Raw genomic sequence first — 22,137 nt, 5'->3', positions numbered from 1 at the left:
AACTTACATTTCTTTCGTCATTCGCTTTCAACTTCCGTAGTTAAGTTTATTATGTGGCAAATAGTGGCATGAAAATACGTTTTCTATGGTTATACGTAAACAAAGTATTGGTTTCCCAAAAGTATAGCAAGTGCCAATCGTGAACAATATTATTATATATTCATAGAAACAAGGTGCATGTATACCGCTTTATTTTTCTTATTAGTTCAGTCAATTTTATAATTTATTTAACTTAGTGGTTATAAAGCGGTAGTATTATTACCTTTCCGCTGTGCTACTGTACATTTTAAAATGGTTTGTGTGAGCTCGTCTCCCTTAATATCCATTGTAAAGTGGATTCTTTAATCGAAGTGATCAGCAGGCGATATTTGGCCACCATGTTTTTGTAGGGTGTAGGGCTGGTTTGGGTACCCTACATCAAGTAGGGCCCGTTTAGTTCCAAAAACGACCATATGTAGGGCTTGATGTGGCGTACGTAGGGCGAGATCGGTTCATGTAGGGGCTGATGACGTATCCAGGGTCGGTTGACCCTACAGGGTCGACTAAGAATACGGGCCTAGGACTATGGTGGATTTGTTTTTGTGAGTGGATGATGTGACAATGGACATTCGTTGGAGAAACTATTGAAGATAGTTATTATGGCTTCTGCCAGTGCTCTTTTAAATAATTTTTGTTCAAAAGAGAATACCAGTATTTGCTTCACCAAATTAGTTCATGGTAATGAGAGAAAATTGCAGGTATTATTGTGATTGACTAACGAAAATATAAAATATTTGTGTTTTTTATCTGTTGTTTTTTCTTTCCTCCCAAAATTCTTTGTGGTGATGACTTAATGCATGTTAAGTAAGAGTGATTTAAGAGACGTCGTGTTCTTTATACAAATGTTAATGCTGGTGATTTGGCAGGACTAACAGATTTTTTATCAGATTGATACATCTACTGAAATAACATTGAAACTTTTGCTCATCCCAAATGATATGTCAAATACTTAAGCGCCTGGGACGGGTACATTTTATTAGCCGAGGGTGGACTATAGGTAAATTTTAGCTTGCATTTTGATGTATTTGAGCGTAATAATAGCATATGTGTCAACGATCTTATATTTCACAAGTAATTATCATTGAAAATCTTTTTTCATCCGGCTCTAGGGTAAGATTTTCGTAGCCCATGGGCACATCAAATTCAGTGTCAAAATAAAGAAGAATTTCACTCTTAATTAATAGATCCATTTGAGACCTTGTGTGAACACCTTTTACTCTGCCAGAAATAAATTATTTATCCAAGGAAAGTATATGGAATGCAACCAGGATTAATCAAATACTTGACATCACCACTTAATGCTATCGAATTTCGAGACGCTTTTGTGTAGAAGAATAAATTCTCTTTGGATGCAAAGAGCCTTTTCTAGATAGTTATTTCAGATTTTAATCTTATTATGTAGTACTTCTAGTTCACAACGACAATTTATGAATGAGTTATTAATAGTTTTTTTTCTGGAGAACGGCGAGGTTATATGGTACGTGGATTAGACGCAATATTAATGAATAACTTCAGATTGAAAAATATTCTTGTTTATGCGTGTCAGTATTTTCTCGGAACCCGCTGACTATTTTCTTATTGACTGAGTAAATTAGGTATCAATTATCTTTTCACTACGGTGGCTAAAACACTGTTGCAGATAGCACCACGACTACTTCTGTTCTGCCATGCTCTGGCGGTACCACTACAATGAGTGGCGTCACACGCCTATGAACTGTGGGCCTTCTCTCTAGGTGGCTGTGCTATAGCCCCCTCTTGGGTGTCCAATTTACACTATATAAAATGGTAATTTTGTTCAGTTGTCAAATATATACAGGAGAGGAGAGCCCCATAGTCCCGGCCTCCTTGTCCTATATTGGATCCACTGCTGGTGAGGACCACTAGATATGAACAACCTCTGATGGAGGTAGTTCATACTTGTCATCAAGTTAATTTAGTTACTGTCACTTTCATGATCACCCTTACAAAGACGTGATGTGATGCTCAGTTTGTGGATTGGGCAGTGGAAGAACACAAGAGGTTAATCCTGAGAGTAAGACATATTCAGCTTAGTAAAACCACTTGTCTGTTTCCACACACTTTTATTAACACCGACCATGGTTTCGGCAACTCGTTAATGGCACGAGTTGCCGAAACCATGGTCGGTGTTAATAAAAGTATGTGGAAACAGACAAGTGGTTTTACCAAGCTGAATATCAAAGATTTCCGCCGTATCATGGCGGACACTATCTTATATAGTAAGACACACTTTTATACTGGGACATTACCAATAAGTGTCATTTTAGGTTGAGTGAGTGATATTTCATAAATTATTCCCAACATTTCTTTACCAAATATTTACAAAGCATAATCCAAATATTTTATGCTCCCCTTAAGGGTACAAGAATAACAAATTAGATATAACCATAATAAAAGAGATGAACTCATTGCAGCAGGGGTCCACCCATTACAGCTCTCTTAAAGAGCACTGAGTTAAAAATTGGGAGACTGTAAATGCCATCCACTTATGTAAGTGCTAAGATATGGACACTCAAGGAAGAAACTTCCAGCAAGAAAATCATTTGATTTGAATGGATTTTAACCTGGATCCCAAATTATGCTCACTTATGACACACCAAGTGGAAAAAAAGGGAAGAAATTCCGTGCCCACCCTAATCCGCGAGCCCTGAACGAAAAAAAATTATATATTGGAGCCATTCCGCCTAAATTTGACCAGGTATTTGCTCCTTGAGTCGCCCATTTCCGCCAAATTTAACATATCATCTTTACTTGATTAGAAAATGATTATGCCAAAGTCCTTTTGTAAAGTATGCAATTGTTTAAAAGGTCAACTGTTTTTTTAATTGGAGACCTGAATTTAACAAAGTCAGCAGTTCTTGTGGTTAAAAAAAATAAATAGTTAAAAATATAAAAAATAATAAATTTTTGTTGAAAAACGTAGCATTGAAATTACATTTTTCATCGCCATTGCCACTGGCTTCTCACTTTTTAGATCTTCTCAATTTTCTTAAATACTTTCTTGCTTAAATACTATGTTGATTTGGAATGTAGAAAGTGCCATTAAAATAATCATCACACCTTGCAACTAGAGTGGTTGAAATTCTCATAGGGCCTTAAACTACAGCTGTAGTTTCCTCCTAACTCAAAAATCAGCATGATAGAAGTGAAAAGTAATTCCTTTGGATGCTTAGCTAAAAATTTTTAAAACCAAGTCTTTCCTGGGTTGTGGAATATCAGCATGAAAGGACCGGATATCTCCCTCAGCAGCTGCCCGGGAGGCTCCCAATCACCCCCTGGAATCTTCTCACCAACTTCTTCTTTTCATTGTTCACTTGCTCAAACTCAAAGCTTATACCTTTCACTCAATTTGAAAATTTGAATTTGTTATACACAATATTAATTTTTTTATATTCCTTAAAACAAAAATCTTCTTCAATTCAAGACCATTAAAATGAGACAAAGTCCCTCTTTTTTGAAAAATGCTTTACCGTTTTAGACTGCAAAATATACATTGGACACTAAAAATATTATCTAGTCAGATGAGGTTAAAATTTCAGAAAAAGTAAACAAGTCGCAAAACATATTTGTTTTATTTCTGAAAAAATCTGACAAAAATTTGGTTTGCCAAATTTTATTTTTCTCCTTAGTATATTTGCAAGTAGAGATGGTAATAATTTGTTAATTATAAGGAAAATTACTTTTGGATCACATTGGCCCAATTCAATGTACCTACCTAGTTATTTGCTTATGAATGTGATTCAAATTTAATCAACCATAAGGTACACTGTTGAATAAAGATGTAGAATTCAACTATCAAGAAAATACTACTGCTCATGGCAAAATTTAAAACATGATTATTTTAACTCCAAATGCATTGCTTTGAATAAACGTACATCAAACCTTAAATTTCAGCAATGAGTTTAATCAAAGATAAGATTGCTAAAAAAACTAAATATGCCACGACACCACTAAAAATTATCCCTGTTTAATTACTTTTAGAATGTCGTACGTAAACATAAAATGCATTTATAACATGAAATATAAAATCATGGGATGACTAAAAACTTACAATACAGTTATATGAATGATAAAAATCATCTTTGAAACATTTTCTGCAAGTATGGAGCTCTGCATTTGTCCTCACTGTGGAGTCTTTCCTTTGTTCCTGGACATTCAATGGTCTTTTCCACTGTTTCCTTTACTCCTTCTTGATCCAAAGGTTCATTATTCTCTTCTGTATCTTCAATGGCATCAACTTGTTGCTCCAGGCATCTAAATCAGAAATAATTATTTGAGTGTTAAAAATACATGCATCCATACCTCTTAATGAGGTCAATGGGTAGTGATCTTGAATGCTTGCATTTTTTGCTAAATGTTGAAAGCATGCTCCAGAAATTCAGGCGGCAATAGTTTTCATTATGAAATGAAAGTTTTTCGTTTTGAGGAACATTGCCTCCTGGATCAAGAGAAGTAAAAGACATCAAACAAATTCTACGTGTGCTTTTGCTTTAATTTGGAACATGCTTTGCCACTACTGTTCTAAGCTCCCTTTCAGATTATTTCCGAATTTGATCAAATATTGTGACAAGGAAAGCAAACCCATGCTTGATGGCAACACTCAGATATAAACAAGGTGGAGGCAAAGTCACCTGTTTTTCACCTGCATGTAGATACAATTTCCCTAAATTAAGATTCTGAAGGGCACTCCCTCCTGCCACCCCCTTTCCATTCAGTGACTTTTATTGAAGATGACTTTGAAGTACATACTTAAAAAATATGACATTTTTACATAAATAAAAAAGTAGCAATAGTGATGGGCACTGTGCAAGTGAGTCAGTTCAAATGTGCGACTCAGCAGATAGAGCTGTGAGGTGAGAGAGTCTTATTTGGTGAGTTGCGACTCCCTCCCCTCCGCAGACTGCACACACTGGACATGTTGGAGTCGTGAGCAGTAGAAGTCGGCCCCATGCGCACACGACTCCCTTCGTGCACAATGAGCGCTGGAATTGTGCGGGGTGAAGTCAAGACTCCTGGTGCTCACGACTCCCTCAGTGCACAATGTACGCGTTGGAGTCATGTGCGGTGGAAGTCTGACTCCATGAGCACACGACTCCTTCCACAAACATTTTCGTGTGAGGCTCACTGCACGTTTGGCAGGTCAAAGGGAGCACATGGGACTTTTCGAGGGTAGCCCACTGCCCACCTTTTCACACCGCTAGAAATATTCTCCCGATTCGTTTTCTGGGTATTAAGCTAAAGAATCTCACATGACCCCTATCGTAATTCACTCTCCTGCATGTTTCATGCATCGTGAAAGAAAAATGGTGGAAGATGCTCATGTAAAAGTTTTCGACAACAGCAATTTATGAAAATAATGCAAGACAAAAATGAAATTTTGTTCTAACACAAACAACTATGATTAATTGATGAAATTAATTATGAATTATTAACATGATTATATAGTTTTGGAGAGAATATTTTGTTACAACAGAATTTTTTTAATTGCCATCATCTCAGATTGCCATCAGCACAGGAGACAGAATACATTTTCCATCTTCCATGAAAGATATAACGTATCGGCAGAAATGGTTCCCCAGTTTTATCACTTGTTAAACATTGTGACTATGCAATACGTGATTGATTTGAATACAATTTTTCAAATGGTGATCTAGGAAATGTTCTTTCAGAAATCCTCCCCCCACCACCTTCCCCTCTTCCCCTTTCTTCCACTCCCCTCAACCCAGAAGTGCTTTGCTGAGTCGCACCGTGCAAGCGGCTCTCAGGAGTATGCTATGAGCGGTGAGGCAGCTCCACAAAAAGAGTCGTTTATGCCATCACTAAGTAGCAATACCTCAATAAGCCACCTAAAAAATTACCAACATTGGCAAATGTATAATGCCAACATTGAATACAAGTAAACAGTGGGTAATATTTTTATTGTGTATATTTTATGATTTTTTAAAAGTTTGCACACAACAGGCACGGTTACGAGTAGTTCTGTATTTTCCAGTGTGGGTTGATTTCAAACTAATGAGTGTTTTTATTTCTGTTAAGTAAGGTCACGTTTCACTTTATTAGTTTTGATTTTATTTAATTTGTCTTTAGAACATGGCCCTCCCAAAGATGCATGTGGGAACTTTAAAAGATCAACTGAAAATAATTGAAGAAGTAGAAAAGAATCCAGAGGAGGGTAGTATGCGGATACTGCAAAATGCCTTGCTTGCACTTTTGATACAGCCCTAGAGAACCAGAGATTTTGTTGTCAAGCATGTTCACCCAGTGGTCAGTCAAGGTCAAATGGGAGGTAAGGCCATAAGGTGGTGGAAGTGAAGGAAATGATGGAAGCAGAGATGAAGGGAATAAAGATTTCAAAGGTCACTCGTTATCAGCCAGACGCTTGCCTTCAGAAACAGTTTGCTGGAGTACATGGAGCAGTAGCAATACAAGGACAATGACATTAACACCTCTAAAAAGATCTGCAATCAGGTGAAGAAAGCTCTCAATGAGTCCTTAAAGCCAGAGGCACAGCAAGGGGGGGCTTTTGGGGGATAAAACCCCCCCAGAGCTCAGAAAAAAATTTATAAAGTTTAATCCATTTTACTTAATTGGATTAGTATTAATTATAGAATAGTGTTAGGATTAATCAAATATCCCTCAGAAAGGCAAAAAACTCGCCATTGAGCCATTATTTTAAAATTTTTCTGCAGGAGGGCCCCAGCAACTCCTGCTTACCCTGGCGGATATGCAATACCCCACATCTCTAAGTATTAGTTGTGCCTAAAACCCCCCCCTAGCCTTAATTCTTAGCTGTGCACCTGCTTGAAGCAATCTAAAATATCAGACAATGAGAATAATTAATATGTAATATAGTGTTTTATTTATGCAATTTTTGACACATTATGGATATTGGATGTTATTTATTTACAATATGCACACTTGCAAGCAATTTTTACATCAGAGAGAAATCAGTCATGGCAGTGTAAATGCAGAGACAGTGTGCAAACATTTTTTAGCAAGTGGGGGTATTTAGGGGATATTTAAAAGAGATATTAGTCAAACCAAGTATATTCCCTTAGTGTTTCCATAAAATTAATATATATTCCAGTAAACAGCTAAATTTCAGAATGAATCCTTCGAAGAATGTTACAATTACTCGTCAAAATCCTGCTCCATAGGCAACCTTGCCAAACTTTCCTACATTCATCATTTGTCAACATAGATCATATTTTTTCGTCCATTCCCGTAAAAGCTATAGATAGAATTCCACCATACCTCCTTACTGGAAAAATTTTGCTATGGTGAAATTGCCTATGCATAAACACGAGAATTTTGTTCGGAACACAGAGCGCTATAAGTATGGCAAATTTTGTTACATATATGGAGCTATTTTATACTGCGGTTCAGCCAAAATTAAAAATAGGGATAATTTATGCACCTTTTTTTTGTAGGCCACAAAATCATTAACAAATTCACCTCTGCTTAGGTCATAATGACCGAAACGCATACTTTATCTTCATGCCAGTTCAATCATAATGATAGAAAAATGAGTCACTTTTCTGGCTTCTCTTAGCATGCTGTTGGTCACAGCAACTTCGGTGTTGCATATTTGATATCACCAACAGGGTGCATTTAGCTGAATGCACATGAAAACTCAACTAGAAAGGATTCAAGTATTAATGCAAAAGGAAAAAGAAAAACACTTTGGTGCAATGGGTGGATTCGTCCAGAGGCAGGGAACGTGCTAACAATGAGTCTTTCGATTATTCACTGAAATACATTCACTCAGAATGAGTATTTAAGATTAGCAATGGTAAAAGCAAAATGTATGGCACTGCTAGGATTTCCAATTCTTTTACATAAAAGTTTTATTCCAACTAGCTGATGTAGAGTGAACTAAGAAGCTTCTACAACTTGGACTATAGCATTGATAAATTGAAGAATAATAGTTTTATAGTTACCTCAGACTATTCTAGGTGTTCCTCACACACGCAAGATGTGAAATTAAAACAAAATCAGTTCAAGGAAAAAATAATTGGAGCACATCATGGAATAAACCCTCATGATCAGAAATGTTACAAGAACACTGCTAAGATAAAAAAGATGTCCTGACTGACTTCACCAATTAGTAATAGAAGTATTTGTCACATGCATATTAGAATCTTTCACATTGATGCCAAGAATTGTCCCTTTGGATACGATTATGCATTTCTGGTATCACTGCCCCAATTGAGAACCTGCAAGATTTTTCTAAAGGCACCTCAACCCACATTCTTCCAAAAATACTCTTTTCTTTCAAATAAGCGACCGGTATTTATTGAGCTCAGCAGAATCAAAGAGAGGGCATATTTTCAAATGCAGATTTCTGCATGCAATTTTGGGCGAAGGGTGGATGAAATCATAACTGCGTTTGGGCTCCCATTTTGTTCTGTATAATACATAATTTGAGTGGGAGGTACTGGAGTTATGAGAGCTGTCCAAAGTAAATGCTGAAACTGTACGCCCTGATGATACTATTAATAAATGGCAACATTTTGCCACAGAAAGAATATTTTTTATTGAGAAACAGACCAGATCTCCAGAGGAAAAAAATGTCAAATAAGGAAGAAAATCTTGGATTTCAAGCACAAATATCGCTAGACATTTAAGATTTGTTTCAAGTTCTCATTTGATCTCACAAGACTAAAAAAAATCCCTGTTCACACAGCTCTAAGTACACCTCATCACAGCATCATTTCACATGTACTTTGTTTTGTGCATTTATAAGCCAACATAATCACAATAACCTCAATAAACCAGCCTTAATTCATATAATTAACTTTCATCAAGATATAATAGAAAATAAATCAACTCAGAAAATTTCCATACCTAACACCATTATCTGTATAGGACAAATTTCTATTTTATGGTCCTACTTTATAAATGGGGATGTTAGGAATGAATGTATGAAACTTGGCAGGGCAATGGTTCAAAAAACTTTGGGATTCGATAAAGAGTAATGATTTTGGAGGGACTTATATGTTTCTCACATCTTTAAAATAGCACAGTAATAAAAAGTATTAGAAAACTTACAGGGAGCAAGGAACTTCAGCGACCAATTCCGAAATGTTTGGTGGATTCTGTTTACTTAAGCCTTCCACTCTCATGTAAATTTCCTCAGGCACTTCATCCTCATCATCCAAATAATCTTCATCAAACTCTTCAACCTCAGGAGATGCCTTTCTCTCCAAATAATACACAACATTATTCAAGTCAATGCACCTCTTTTCTATGATACCAAGGTAGAGCATAACATTAAATGTTGTTACATGAGTATTATCTCCTGAAAATAAACAAGATAAAAATGAGGCCTTGCATTTAAAGCTTCATGGAAATCAATAGTGTTCAAACATTTTCTCGTCTGAGTAATTCTTATCTGAGTAAGTCTTAGGCAGTTTCTTTCCCAGGGCTACCTCACGCTTCAAGAATCCCAATTCTCCCAAAGGGTGTTCGATGGCTGTACCAGGATTTGAACCCAGGACCCGCCGATTAGTATCTCCATGCTCTACCCACCACACTTCCCTCAGTAGTGAATTATTATATCATTTTTATTATATTTGTAATGTTCTCCTTTCCCTTAAATACACCATGTAGAATTTCCAAATGTGTGGTAGAGCAAAATGGTTCGATGTAAGCCGTGAGTATGTTAATTGTGAATGGCAATGTGTTATAGAATGAGATGGGGGACGGAGCAGCTGAGTAGTGTAGATGAAGAAGGAAAAGCACTTGCAGAGAGCATAATAGGTAGCAGTCTTTCTCAAGTGAAAGGTCATTCATTAAGTGATAATTTCATCAGAAAATTTGCACAAAATTAAAAGAGTTATAACAAGAAGAAGAGGGGAGTTAGGGCAAGGAGATAGCTCAAATCATGTTGAATCCTTAGACTTGAGTTTCAATTGGATTCATGAAGATTCATGAGATTACCAGTCTCTACGTTCTACGTACCAGTGGTTGCAACATCATCATCTCATTTGAAAGAAGAGATTTCACAGCAACCTAATTGAAACAGACATTTCATAAGGATTGAACCATTATCTCAAAATTCAACTGATGAAAGGAAGCTCTAGACAAAAGAAAACATGATTTTTTTTCTCCCACTGATTTCTTTTCATGATGCAATATATTTTGAAATATCAGTATCATCCTCGGGTACAAAAATTCAGAGTTTTGCAATCGAGTACACAATTGAGGGACTTGGGGAAGTGTATGAAGTGATGAGGAGAAGAAAAAATCTCACTAAGGGAGTGGTGAGGGATGACAATTAGGATAGGAGTTGAGGAAAGTCCTGCATAGCACAAGTGTAAGTTATGAGTCAACAACCATTTGGCAGATAAACTACATACTAAAGGACTCAAAGGAAGATTGTGTCTACAGTAACAAAAATACATGACAGGAATAAATCAATCAATTACCTAGCAACTCTAAAATTGGAGTGTTGTCGCAATGTGTGATGGCAAAGAGAGCTTCAATTCCTTCAAGCAGATTGTTCAAAATATTCTGGCACTTCTGCAACTTCCTCTCAGCAACCTGGCTTTCATCCATGCATTTCTTCAACTCATCCTGTTTTTGAATATAAATTAAAGTAGTCAGTGATACCACCAATAGATTAGTCATCTTCAGCTAGTACCAAAGACTTTTGACTATAATGGTAGTATGGGACATCTTTTTTAATTCCATCCCATTTTTACATGAATTGTAAAAAGATAATAAAATGAGGAAACGGAAGCCCCTAAAGCAATGCCTGTAGTGGTGCTACCATTAAATAGCCAAGAGATACAAAGAAAGAAATTCACAGTGTAATAGTAGAACTCAAAGAAATGCTTAATGAAAAAATTATACAAAAAAATATTAAATTATTAAAGCAGCATGGTTAATACAACTTATCAAGAAAAAGGCTCTGTGCAAAACAGATTATAAAGAAAAGTTCATACTTACAGTATGGTGATACAAAAAACATGAAAAAATAAGATAAGGTTATGTGGTAAGCATTTTATCTAGAAATGCTTTGTGAAATCAGAAAGAAAAAAATATTCATCCATGAGGGTGTTAGCATAATCAACATATACTAAAATCCACTTGGCATCCAGGCACAATAATGTTCTTTTTTCATATTCTTTTCCCAGAAGTTATACATGCACAGAGCTTATTTAAGTATCATTTAGTGGAAAATTTATTCATCTGTAAAAGTCATAACAACTAATTACCCCAAATAAAATAGTTTGGGAATAAAAAGTAAATATAAAAAAAGAGCAAAATTTTCGTGGGGGCCAGACATGTCTTTCGCAGTTGCAAATATGGATTTTTAACTTAGATACTGGTCCTAACAACATATGAAAAAATTAGAACTACATGAAATCATACATTAGGTCACCCTTTTTAGTGTAGGATTCTAATGTTCTCCTTGTACTGTAAGTCTAAGTGTTTATAGAACGCACTATTATTATTTCCCCTAAAATTGAATTTTTCTGATGATTTATCCAAAGCTCATACCATCCAATGATCTGATATTACATTTTTTACTATTAGTTTTACTTTCTTTAGAATCATTAGTTCTAATTGTTTAGTTACCCCAAGAAGAAATTGCAATACTTTCTTTGTAAAATTCTTAAGAAACAATTGTACCGTTCCCACCGCGACTTCAGTGCAACCGATCAGCTGTTTGTGGATTTTAGTTTGGGGGTTGTTTGCGATCGGCAGCACTAGAACTGTGGAAAATTTCAGGTTAGTCCTCCACCACCCTCCCCTCTTCTCTTCCCTTTCCCTCCACCCATCCGTCCGTTCCCCTCAGTCAGGAGGAGCCTTGTGAAGGCCTTTCACACCTTCGTCGTCGCCCATGTAAGGTCCTCCCTCGAGCGGCCCGTTGCTCCCGACACCGGAATGTTGAGTCACTCCACCATTGCTTTCCTCTTTTCGGTCTCTCTCTCTCTCTGACTTGCAATGTTTCTTTGTTGCGGGGTTTATTTTACGGGAGAAAATTTTTATTTATCTCGAACTATGGAGGTCACCATATGGCCATAGAGGGGTGTGAGTTCTCCTCTCCTAAATGTGCTCAACAGCAACTGTATGACAAAATTTTGTCATGTTGATTCTTTTTTTTTTAGTGTAAAAACCTAACGAGAAGTAAGTGAATTTTTTTAATGGATGTGACCTCGGGCTTGACAAGACTAAAAGATTACCCATCTTCAAAAAGATTGCAACGTGTGGAGTTGTGCCAGGTGATTGTGAAATCATCTATTGCCTTTGTCAGAATACAAAATAGGTATACGTTACCCAATTTTTACATCCTGTGCCTGTCTATTGCGTCGTACCTTTTTTTTTTGGCGGTGCATCCCAAGTGTGCACCTGGCTCCCAGCTCTTAAATTTGAAGCCAAAATCAGGGAACCACCCCACTCTACCATGGGTGGCACGTTCACCATTGAGCAAAGCCTGGGCAACAGACACAGAATATTGTAATCGGTCCTTCACCTTCCCAACTAGCACATTATAAGTCATTGAGATAAGGTGAAAGGAAGAAATAAGGAAGTCGCTTCTCAAGTAAGCTTGTTATGGGTTTCTTACGGCCAGGGCGACAAACATCCAGAGTAATGGCAAAATGGATGCCAAACTTTCAGCACTTCCGTAGATGCTGTTATTATCCCATCGTTTCAGTGTGTTCATTAAGGCCTTTATGTAATAAAATAATGTTTTTATTATTGGCGCTTCTATATTATGAGGAGTAATAACATCATACCGCCATAATTTGAAAATCATTCACATTTATGAACTGATGGCAAAACGAAGGTCGTAAGAAAAACACACAATTTCACAAGAATAGCGACGTAGAATAATATAAAAATGCCGGTAGGAACATCTAATATACGTATTGTAGTCATCGGGTTATCAAGCCATAATTTAAAAGTCATAAATGTTAAAATGTATGGACCTTGAATAATTTCAGTTTTTCATGCACATGCCAAACAAGTTTTTTTTACATAATTGTATATTTAATTGGTAACTACGCCTCCCAATTATTACAACTGCCGTGGTGTAGTAGACAGCGTACAGGACTTCGGTTACTTAGGTCGCACGTTCGAATCTACCCCGATGTTATTTTTTTTCTTTCCACCGCATGGATAGAGTATTTGTATTATGCTTTACATCTTCACTAGCCGGTCGCTTGCAGTTATTAATTTTTTTCTATTTACGGGAAAATCTGTTATCAGTTGTTAAGCCCTTATAAAAACTCGCTTAATTTCACCAATAGCCTTTAAATTCATGTCGGGATGAGCCGCGTAGCATGTGTAGTACGCTGTTCAGCCGCCTTTGGCGCTCCAACAGAAGTGACTTACATTGCCTGAGGATATTTGACGGCATTCCTTACCTAATCGTCCCTAACATCTTACCCTAGCCTTATATAAGTCCCTTAGCTTACGATAAGCTGCTTATCAATTTTTTCCGTAAGAAAACCATAAGAAACGGTTAACTCTCTTACTTTGTGCTATCTGGGTTGTCGACAGATGAGAATGGCGCTGTCTCACAATATTACTTACTTCTTCTAACAATCTTATCACCAGGTCATAGAAGCTATTCAACAGAGCATCACAAGAAATTGACACTGATAATTTCCATGCTTCTTTTAAGCGAAAAATGCTAACATACCATACATGTCTGAATATAGTCCAAAAATGCCTGTGGTAAAAGTAAAGGGGGGGGACTACATTCAAACACATTTTTTTAACTTTTTCCAAAACTGAAGCCTCAAAATTAGGGGGGGGACTATATTCGGAGAAATACGGTAATTGCTGTCAACATACTAACAAAATGATACCTAACCAATTAATGTTCTTTATGACAGGTATATAAAAAACAATTGCCGGATTGCAATCATTAATAATAATTTATTGTTATATTTAAAAGTAATAATCTTTCAATGTAGGTAAATTCTAATGTAATTGTATTGTAACGCACTCTTGTAATTTTCTTGTAAGTTCTTTCAATTTAATTTTGTATATTGGGTTAACCCCGCAACAAACAAATATTATTTGCTGCGGGATTATATCAAGAAAGAATTATCAACTATAGAAATAATAATAAATATTGTTATTTCTGTAGTTGCAGTAAGGCATTAAGTAAGTAATTTGTGATGATTAAAAAAAAAGTGTCAATTTTTTTAGTTTAGAAAAGCCATAACCTGAAGTTCAGAAAGAGTTTCCTCTTGTTGCAACTCCCTGCGAGCATCAGCTCCTTTCTGCTCCTCTATCTTTTCCTTCAAGTCCACAACTTGCTCTTTCAGGACCTCCAGCTTAGGACCATGGAAGAAAGCAAAAACCATTACTATCACAATGAGAATAAGCTAAAAAGGAACAATAGAATTGTTAGTGGGAAAACTAATCAGATTCACCAAGAAAAAAATGGTAAAACTGATAACAATTACTATGAGCATACACACACGTGGCAAGACAATTTACCACTTGATGCTTTACGAAAGTGTACTCATGTTTCTTATCTAATAAAATCTTTTATATTATTGCAAACATATAGCACAGGAAGTGTGCTTTTTTCAAATTTTTACACATCCTATTACCATCAGGAATAGAAGGACTAAAAAATTGAAAATGAAAATTTTTAAGGGGTGATATTATTCGGCCAATAAATCCCAGAGTGACAATATTATAATAACCATAAAGTATTATTATAAACCTGACATTTCAGAAGACGACTTGTCTCCCATTTTCAACTGGTGTTACTAAATGAAAGTCCAACTTCACACAAGTCATCTTCTGAAACGTCGGCCTACACGACTGAGTTAACTTGGTTGAAAACCCAAGAAGAATTCATCGTTACAATTCACCAGGAGAAATGCGATGGTGGTTGGCGTAACATGGTGAAACTCCTTCATGATGCACAAAGGTTAAGAAAAGACTTAGCTGTTTCACAAAATAAAATATATTTGCGACCGGTTTCGATACAGCGTATCATCATCTGGCTGCGTATCATCATCACCAGATGATGATACGCTGTATCAAAACCGGTCCCAAATATATATTATTTTGTGAAACAGCTAAGTCTTTTCTTAACCTTTGTGCATCACCAGGAGAAATTAAAATTGTTTACAAGAATGGTCATTTGACTGCTCGTGGTCATTATGAGTAATATGTAAGTAATTGGCATTGCTCATGACCTGAAGTATTCTCCCCAGAAACACCTTCATTTAAGAACCATTTGCTCCAAATTACTAATAGAAAAAATGAACCTCAGCCTCCTGAATATATATGAATAAAATCAAAAAATCACAAAGTAGTGAGGGAAAGAAAAACATGAGCCATCAATTGACTGCCCTTGGTCATTCTTGTGTTAATAAATAAATAAAAATTTTATTCACCTGCTTGGTCTTACATGATATAAACATAGGCTTTGTCATATTATATCTACTCCTTAAAATACAGAGATTCAATGTTCACATTCCATAGGATTTGAAATTTTCACGTTGGCAAATACAAACATGCAAAATTGAGATATGTCCTTAAAACTACATCATTAAACTTCACCAGGAGATTTGGTGAGAATCATTTGCTCCACAGATACAAGTAGAGTAAAAAATGTGATATTAATGTTGTAAATATAATGTTCTCAATGGGCCATGCTTGTAACCATCACTCTAGTTAGTTTACTTGTGTAAAATGAAATTCGTTTATAAGATGATACACTTGCACGCCTGCAGTTTAATTGTATATTAGGTACACGCATGATAGTGTGCCAGCTGGTATAAAAGGTGAAACTGCTAGAGCAGAAAGTGATATTTTAAATCAGCATAGGCATGCGACAAGAAATGGAGGTGAAAGGGAAAATTGAACCACACTGCATCCTTTAACAAAGTAAATCCACCATGCATGCACTTTGCTAATGGAGGCAATGTGGGCTGTGCCGGCTGCGAATTCATTATTAAATACCATAATCACTGGGTATATACCCTATCCACATCACCAAACACATACCTCACTGTTAAGCTCATTTATATAGTTGAATAGAGCAAAATTCTCCTCTTCCTGTTTGATAAACTGAGCTGCGAGTTTGTCAATGTCACTTTCTCCACAAAATTCTTTGATTTGTTCAAGAAGTGACTGGTAGGTGTAGATCATCTTCTCCATAGTTTCCCTCTGGCTAACTGTGGAAATTAAAAATAAATTTAATGTCACAGTAAAATGTATGAAACGTTAGCTGGCCACCTGTTACTTAAAATCTGATTTCTGAAATCTGAGTGATCACAGAATTACTATTTTCCACATAACTGATTTTGAATGACCAATTTGAGAAATTGATTAACAGCAGCTTATTTATCAGCCTTTATGAAAATAAAAATTTAATTTTTTAACTCAAAAAAATTAGCTATTTTCCAAAAAAAAGTCCTCATTTCTAATGAAGTTTTTTTTTTTTAATTTCATGCATTTATGCAATGGCTCAAGACAGTCTTTCGCAAATAAAGTGAAGCATAGAACAATGTAACAACAATTGCTTACCAATAAAAGCAGTTTTCTGAGCTTACCTTCATACATACATGGTTTTCAGATTTAAAATTAGTTATGTATTTTGGTTAGCTGCAACTTGTAAGGATCCCCAAGTGATGTCATGATTTCAAAGAATCATGCAAAAATGCAACTGAGAACAACATATATTTTGTTCCCAAATGGATACCCATTTAAAATGTCTTAATACACTAATCCTCTTCCCAACATTTATAAGATTTTATTAGTTTTTCAACATTTATGGTTTGCTCCTCTTTTGAGCACTTGAGTGGAAGGAGAAAATAAACTAACTTTTTTTCTGCGCTTCTTTGGCCTCCAGTTCAGCCATAGTTCTCTTTTGACCTTTGGTTGTGAGGAAATCTTGCAGTTTGGTGTCATGGTCATAGCGCCGATGCAGTTCTCTCATCTCATGACTGTGTTTTTGCTGCTCAAGTGCCCCACGCATGCGCAGAGCATGAAGCTTGGCTTGGGCTTCCTCCCTGAACACAACAAGAAAGTCACATCAATAGAACTCAAAATCATCTGTAAAGTTACTTGTGAGAAAATTATCAATGAACAGCAGGGTACAAATTATTACAGTTAACTCCCAATTATCTGGGCTAATGATGGAGAGAGATGGCAAAAATAATCTGAAAACACAAATAATCCAAAATCTCAATTTCTTTAAATACTCATGATTTGCGTAAATCAAATACATAATATATTACTATTTGAGCACATAGTCCATCTTTTTAGGATGCTTCAAGAACTCATTTAGAGCTTTCTTCACTCGTCCGTGAATCTTTTCGCAGCGATTATGTCATTGCACTCATATTCTGAATGCTTCATAAACTCCAGCAAATTGTCTATGCTGGCGAGTGCCTGGTTGTGACTTATACAATCACTACTACCTTTGCCTCTGTTTCCACTTCCCCACTGCCTTCCCTTCCTCTCCAGTTCGACCTCGACTGGTCGCAATGTAAATATGCCTGACTGTGACGAAATCTGTTTCCCTAGGGCTGTATTGCGACATCACAAATACAGTACACTCCGGATTATCCAGGCTAATGATGGGCAGAGACGGCACGAATAATTGGAAAACACGGATAACCCAAACTTTCACTTAAATGTTTTGCAATGTTCATAATTTACCTAAAACAAACAATATATTATTATTATTTTATTATTAATGTAGTCATTCTGTTATTTTTTAGTGCTTCCCGAACTCAATGAGAGCTTTCTTTGCCAGTTCACAATCTTCTTATAGGAGTGCGGTCACGCACTGCGAGGCTTGGAAAACAGGAACATGGTGCTCCCTTGAATGCAGCTAACACGCGATCACTTTCATTTTATTAACGGAATTCTAACAGAAATAATAAGCCTGGTTTATCCTAGCATTAATGCAGTAATTCCAATGATTTTGCATCCATTTTTAAAATAAAGATCGCAGAAAAAATTGAGCGAGAGTAAAAATCATGCACAGATAATCCGCAACCCGGATAAACCACAGCCGGATAATCGGAAGTCTGCTGTACATTTAAAGACCATAGATAACATTTTTTACATTTCCAATTCCTTATCCACGGAAGAAATCTTCTATTATCAATCACGTTTTCTTCTGCGACTCATCGTTCACCCATGCCTCGTATAGCGCAATTTTGATATACCGCAAATTCGTTCCTCGGGGAAACATCGCAACGGAGTGAAGCCTAGTAAAAAAGTTAAATGCTCTCATGATAAAACGTGAACTTGCGCTAAGTACACACGAAATTGCTATCATTTTACGCAAAATAATGGTATTGCCTGCCTAAAATCTTATTTTTATTTATATATTAATCGAAATCCATTGCCGTGCAATGGCCAAAATTATTACTCGTCATTGGGTCCAGATAGACGGCCTACCGAAGTAATTTATCTCTTCTCCTAAACAGAATGACAATAGTTAATTTAGATCATTAATTAAGCGTGGAGCGAGTGGAAATGATTATTTTAAAGCAATACGGTTTGAGACGTAATTTTTGCCATCATAGGTTATCGGGCGATTGACTTCCAGGTAGAGGGTCTAATTGTAAGCTTAAGCCTTCAAGGTCATCGGTATTCACGGGGGAGAAATGGAGCGGTGGCCGAGTTGCGTATGAATAGCACCAGCACATAAAAGGGTCCGCTATAGAGTTTCAAACACAATGGCTTCCTTCCCTCCCAGCAGTCATAGGCCCTCTGCGTCTCAGGAATACAGTTCAGCAGTATAAGGTGATTTCAATAGAGCCATACGGAGTAGAAACCAAGAGAAAAATGGCTAAAAATTGGAATGCGGTAGAAAAATGAATAAGTTATCAAGAAAAACCATAAACGTAGAAGAGAAATTGAAAGAGATCAATTGCTCTGAAAATGGCGAGTGTCAAAGCGATATTGCGCGGAAGTTTAAACTCACGATGCCTTATTCTGATTAAAGACGAGGTTAAAACATCAGTGACCTCAGCCGCACCAACTTCAACCAAGCGGTCAACACATACGGAAAGTTCATTGTGAATCAGTACAAAAATACGAGGGTTGTAATCGCTCCGAGACATTTAGTGAAAGCTCCGGTTGGTTCCTGAATTTTAAACGGCAAGCAGGTATTTTCAGTGCGGCGGTATCAGGCGAATCTGCAAGTGTTGCTAGTGCAATCACTGCAACATTTTCTGATGAACTCCAAGCTATGATTGAAAGTGGCTCCTTTCCCCTTCAACTACTTTTTAGTGTTGACGAGACGATATTGTTTTGGAAAAGAATGGATTCTCGTTCATTCATTTTCAGGAAAGGAAAACCTGAGTCAGGTTTCAAGGCACTTAAAGGCTGTTACACGTAGCTGCTAATGCCTCGGAGGACTTCAAAATAAAATGATTTATCATTCATAAATTCCGCTAGCTATGAAATGGCATTAAAAGTAGCATTTGTCTGTCATTTCGATGAGCGACAAAAGAGCATGGGTTACACAATATGTAATTGTTTTAGACAGGTTTGAAAAATCGTCAACTGCCGGCAAATGTATTACGAACCCCGGAGATATCAGATGTTAGCCCACCCTAAAGACTGGAGGGAATTTCAAAAGCACGTACGAATATTTTTTAACTTGAATAAAAGTCTTTGAATGCGTGCCGACTATCTTTAAAGATATTTTAAACAACAGAATTTATAAAAATGAGGTATTCTAAGGCTATTTATGGGAAATTATATGGTTATGAAGAAATTAGATACCCAACACCTATGCTACCAGGAACGCATCCCTACCTTCCCAATGTTAAAACGCTCTCGTACAACGCATATTCGTATAGCGCAAAGACCCCAAGGAACGCATCCCTTGCGCTAAACAAGGCATGGGTGTATATGTATTAGAGCAGACGTCCAAGTTAACTTGAAACATTCCTTGTCAGACAGTAAAGAAAATAATTATGCTTCACATGGGGAATTCTAATGGAAATAATAAGCTTTGTTTATCCTTAAATTAACCTGATCCTCAATTATTAGTTACACAATGATCATGATATACCGTATTTCTCCGAATATACCGTATAAGCGCGTGTAAGAGGCGCACCTTTTTTTCCCAAACATTGCAGACGAAAATGGGGGTGCGCCTCTTACACAAACTTTTTATCTTCCCCCCCTCCCCTACCCGGTTGCAAGTCCAAGGGGAACTGAGGGGCCTTGGTTTACAGCGTGAGTCAGTCATCCTAAACCCTGGGTCAAAATCAAGCGGCAGGTAGGGGAGTTTCTCCCTTAGTGACGTATTTTTAAAATGCTCCTGTTTGAATTTCTTGTAAGCATCGCGCCGTCACGTCGGTACCCCAGAGGTGAACATTGAAAAGATCGCGCGGGGGGATTCGCTCCGGAGTGCGCGCTAAATTTACTGCCACGAGTGGGCATCCCGCGGCATTTATACTGCATATAGTAATCGCTTATCAAACGTATAGAAACGCGTAGTTTTGAAGGACATACCTGGTTAATAGTCAATATCTGTCTTGCCGAGCAATTTCCATTACGCTGAGCACCTGATTTTTCAAAAATTATCTTCAGACGCTAATATGAGGATTTTTGCAACTGAAAATTATATTGGTGTCAAAACCTGCGGTTTAAAAAATTCGAACGAGTGTGTTCACTGTTGGACTAGCGCTGAAGGACAGGTCGAGGGGAAGGAGCGCGCTCCATATTTCAAGCTACGAGGCTATGAGCGAAGGAACAAGGGAAGAACACGTCCGATCTTGCATGTGACGTCGTTGCCTTTAATGTGAAGAGGCGAAGGCGCAGCAATGTGATATACGCAGTTTGCGTTGCCTAAAGTTTCCAGTCCGTCTCGTCTTGTTTGAATGCGCTTATGCTACGCTTGTTTCTTCCGAAATTGTGCTGTTAGGACTAAGTTGAATATTAGTAGCCTTGTTTTAGCTATAAATCTTTGTGTCAATCAATTAGAGCTCAAAAAACGTAAATGCTGTCAGATATACGTCGCGTTAGGTCTAATTCTTTTTATAACCTCGTGCGTGTCATACAATTGCTGAAAGATATCGAGATATATTTTCGAGCTCAGAAGGTGACTCACCTAGCATTTGACCTCCAGAAACTCGGAGAATTGAACCTGGTAGACCGAAAAAGGTCAGTTGGTGAGATGGGGTAGGGATGAAACTCGTTTCCATTGATCCCCTGTAACTTGATAATTTCCTATTTTCCTATGGAGTCCCGGAAAGGAAAAAAACGGCCCCTTGCACACACACCGAATTTGGACGGCCGGTAAAATATCGGCCGATATTTTACCGGCGAAGCGATGCTTGCACACACGCCGGATTTTTACTGGTCAAACGATAAGTTGCTATGTTTTTGAGCCGGCGACGGCGATCCACAGTGACAATGGCCGGCAGCTAACCGGCATTTAGCCGGTGCCGGCGCGCGTTCGGTACGTGTGCAAGCTCCAATGCTCTCCCATTGTTCACTATTGGAATGTGGACGGCCGATATTTTACCGGCCGTCCAAAATCGGTGTGTGTGCAAGGGGCCTTAAATCTACGACGTGGTTTTTATCCTAAGGCGCTGAGATTTCCCCGATTGTTGTCCAATCTCTTGGGAAGGTTCATGCTATGTGCCTGTCGTGTTTTGCCTTAAAATTTTCCACGGCTGCAATTCTATTGCAATACTCCTGCGAGAGCTTCTAAACAAAATTGTTCGTGAGTAGGACAAGCAACGTAGAGCGATGGCGTATGCGAAGAGAGGATCGGAACTCTTTCTACTCCCTCTTATGCCGCTATTACCGCCGCAGTTATCAAAATTTCCTCTTTCAAATAGTACTGAAAGAGGAAATTTCGATAACTGTCGAAATTCCAGGCATACGTCTTCAACACCGCACGATAGGATAAAAAAAATACCGTAAATTTTTTTTTCTTTATGGCTTCCTTCCTCAAAATAGGGGTGCGCCTCTTACACGTGTGTGCCTCTTACACACGCTTATACGGTAGTCCCCCTCTGAATATAGTCCCCCCCCCCTAATTTTGAGGCTTCAGTTTCGGGAAAAGCTAAAAAAAATGCGTTTGAATATAGTCCACCCCTTTAATTTTAC

General features: G+C 37.3%; 1 protein-coding gene across 2 annotated transcripts in view; it reads right to left on the bottom strand.

Annotated features, from left to right (window-relative positions):
• Nucleotides 1-3,610: 3,610 nt before the first annotated feature.
• The window catches only part of LOC124156518 (coiled-coil domain-containing protein 63), a 28,006-nt gene continuing 9,479 nt past the window's right edge, over nucleotides 3,611-22,137 (bottom strand). For both annotated transcript variants that reach the window (XM_046531100.1, XM_046531101.1), the window contains 6 exons: nucleotides 16,870-17,057; nucleotides 16,051-16,220; nucleotides 14,247-14,357; nucleotides 10,488-10,635; nucleotides 9,109-9,358; nucleotides 3,611-4,311 (listed from right to left, as the gene is read on the bottom strand). In XM_046531100.1, coding sequence (XP_046387056.1) covers nucleotides 4,134-4,311; nucleotides 9,109-9,358; nucleotides 10,488-10,635; nucleotides 14,247-14,357; nucleotides 16,051-16,220; nucleotides 16,870-17,057 — 1,045 coding nt within the window. In that variant the 3' untranslated portion in view covers nucleotides 3,611-4,133. The remainder of the gene's footprint in view (nucleotides 4,312-9,108; nucleotides 9,359-10,487; nucleotides 10,636-14,246; nucleotides 14,358-16,050; nucleotides 16,221-16,869; nucleotides 17,058-22,137) is intronic.

The sequence above is a fragment of the Ischnura elegans genome, chromosome 3 (assembly GCF_921293095.1).
Source record: "Ischnura elegans chromosome 3, ioIscEleg1.1, whole genome shotgun sequence".
Classification (NCBI taxonomy): domain Eukaryota; kingdom Metazoa; phylum Arthropoda; class Insecta; order Odonata; family Coenagrionidae; genus Ischnura; species Ischnura elegans.
This window is presented reverse-complemented; position numbering and strand designations above follow the sequence as displayed.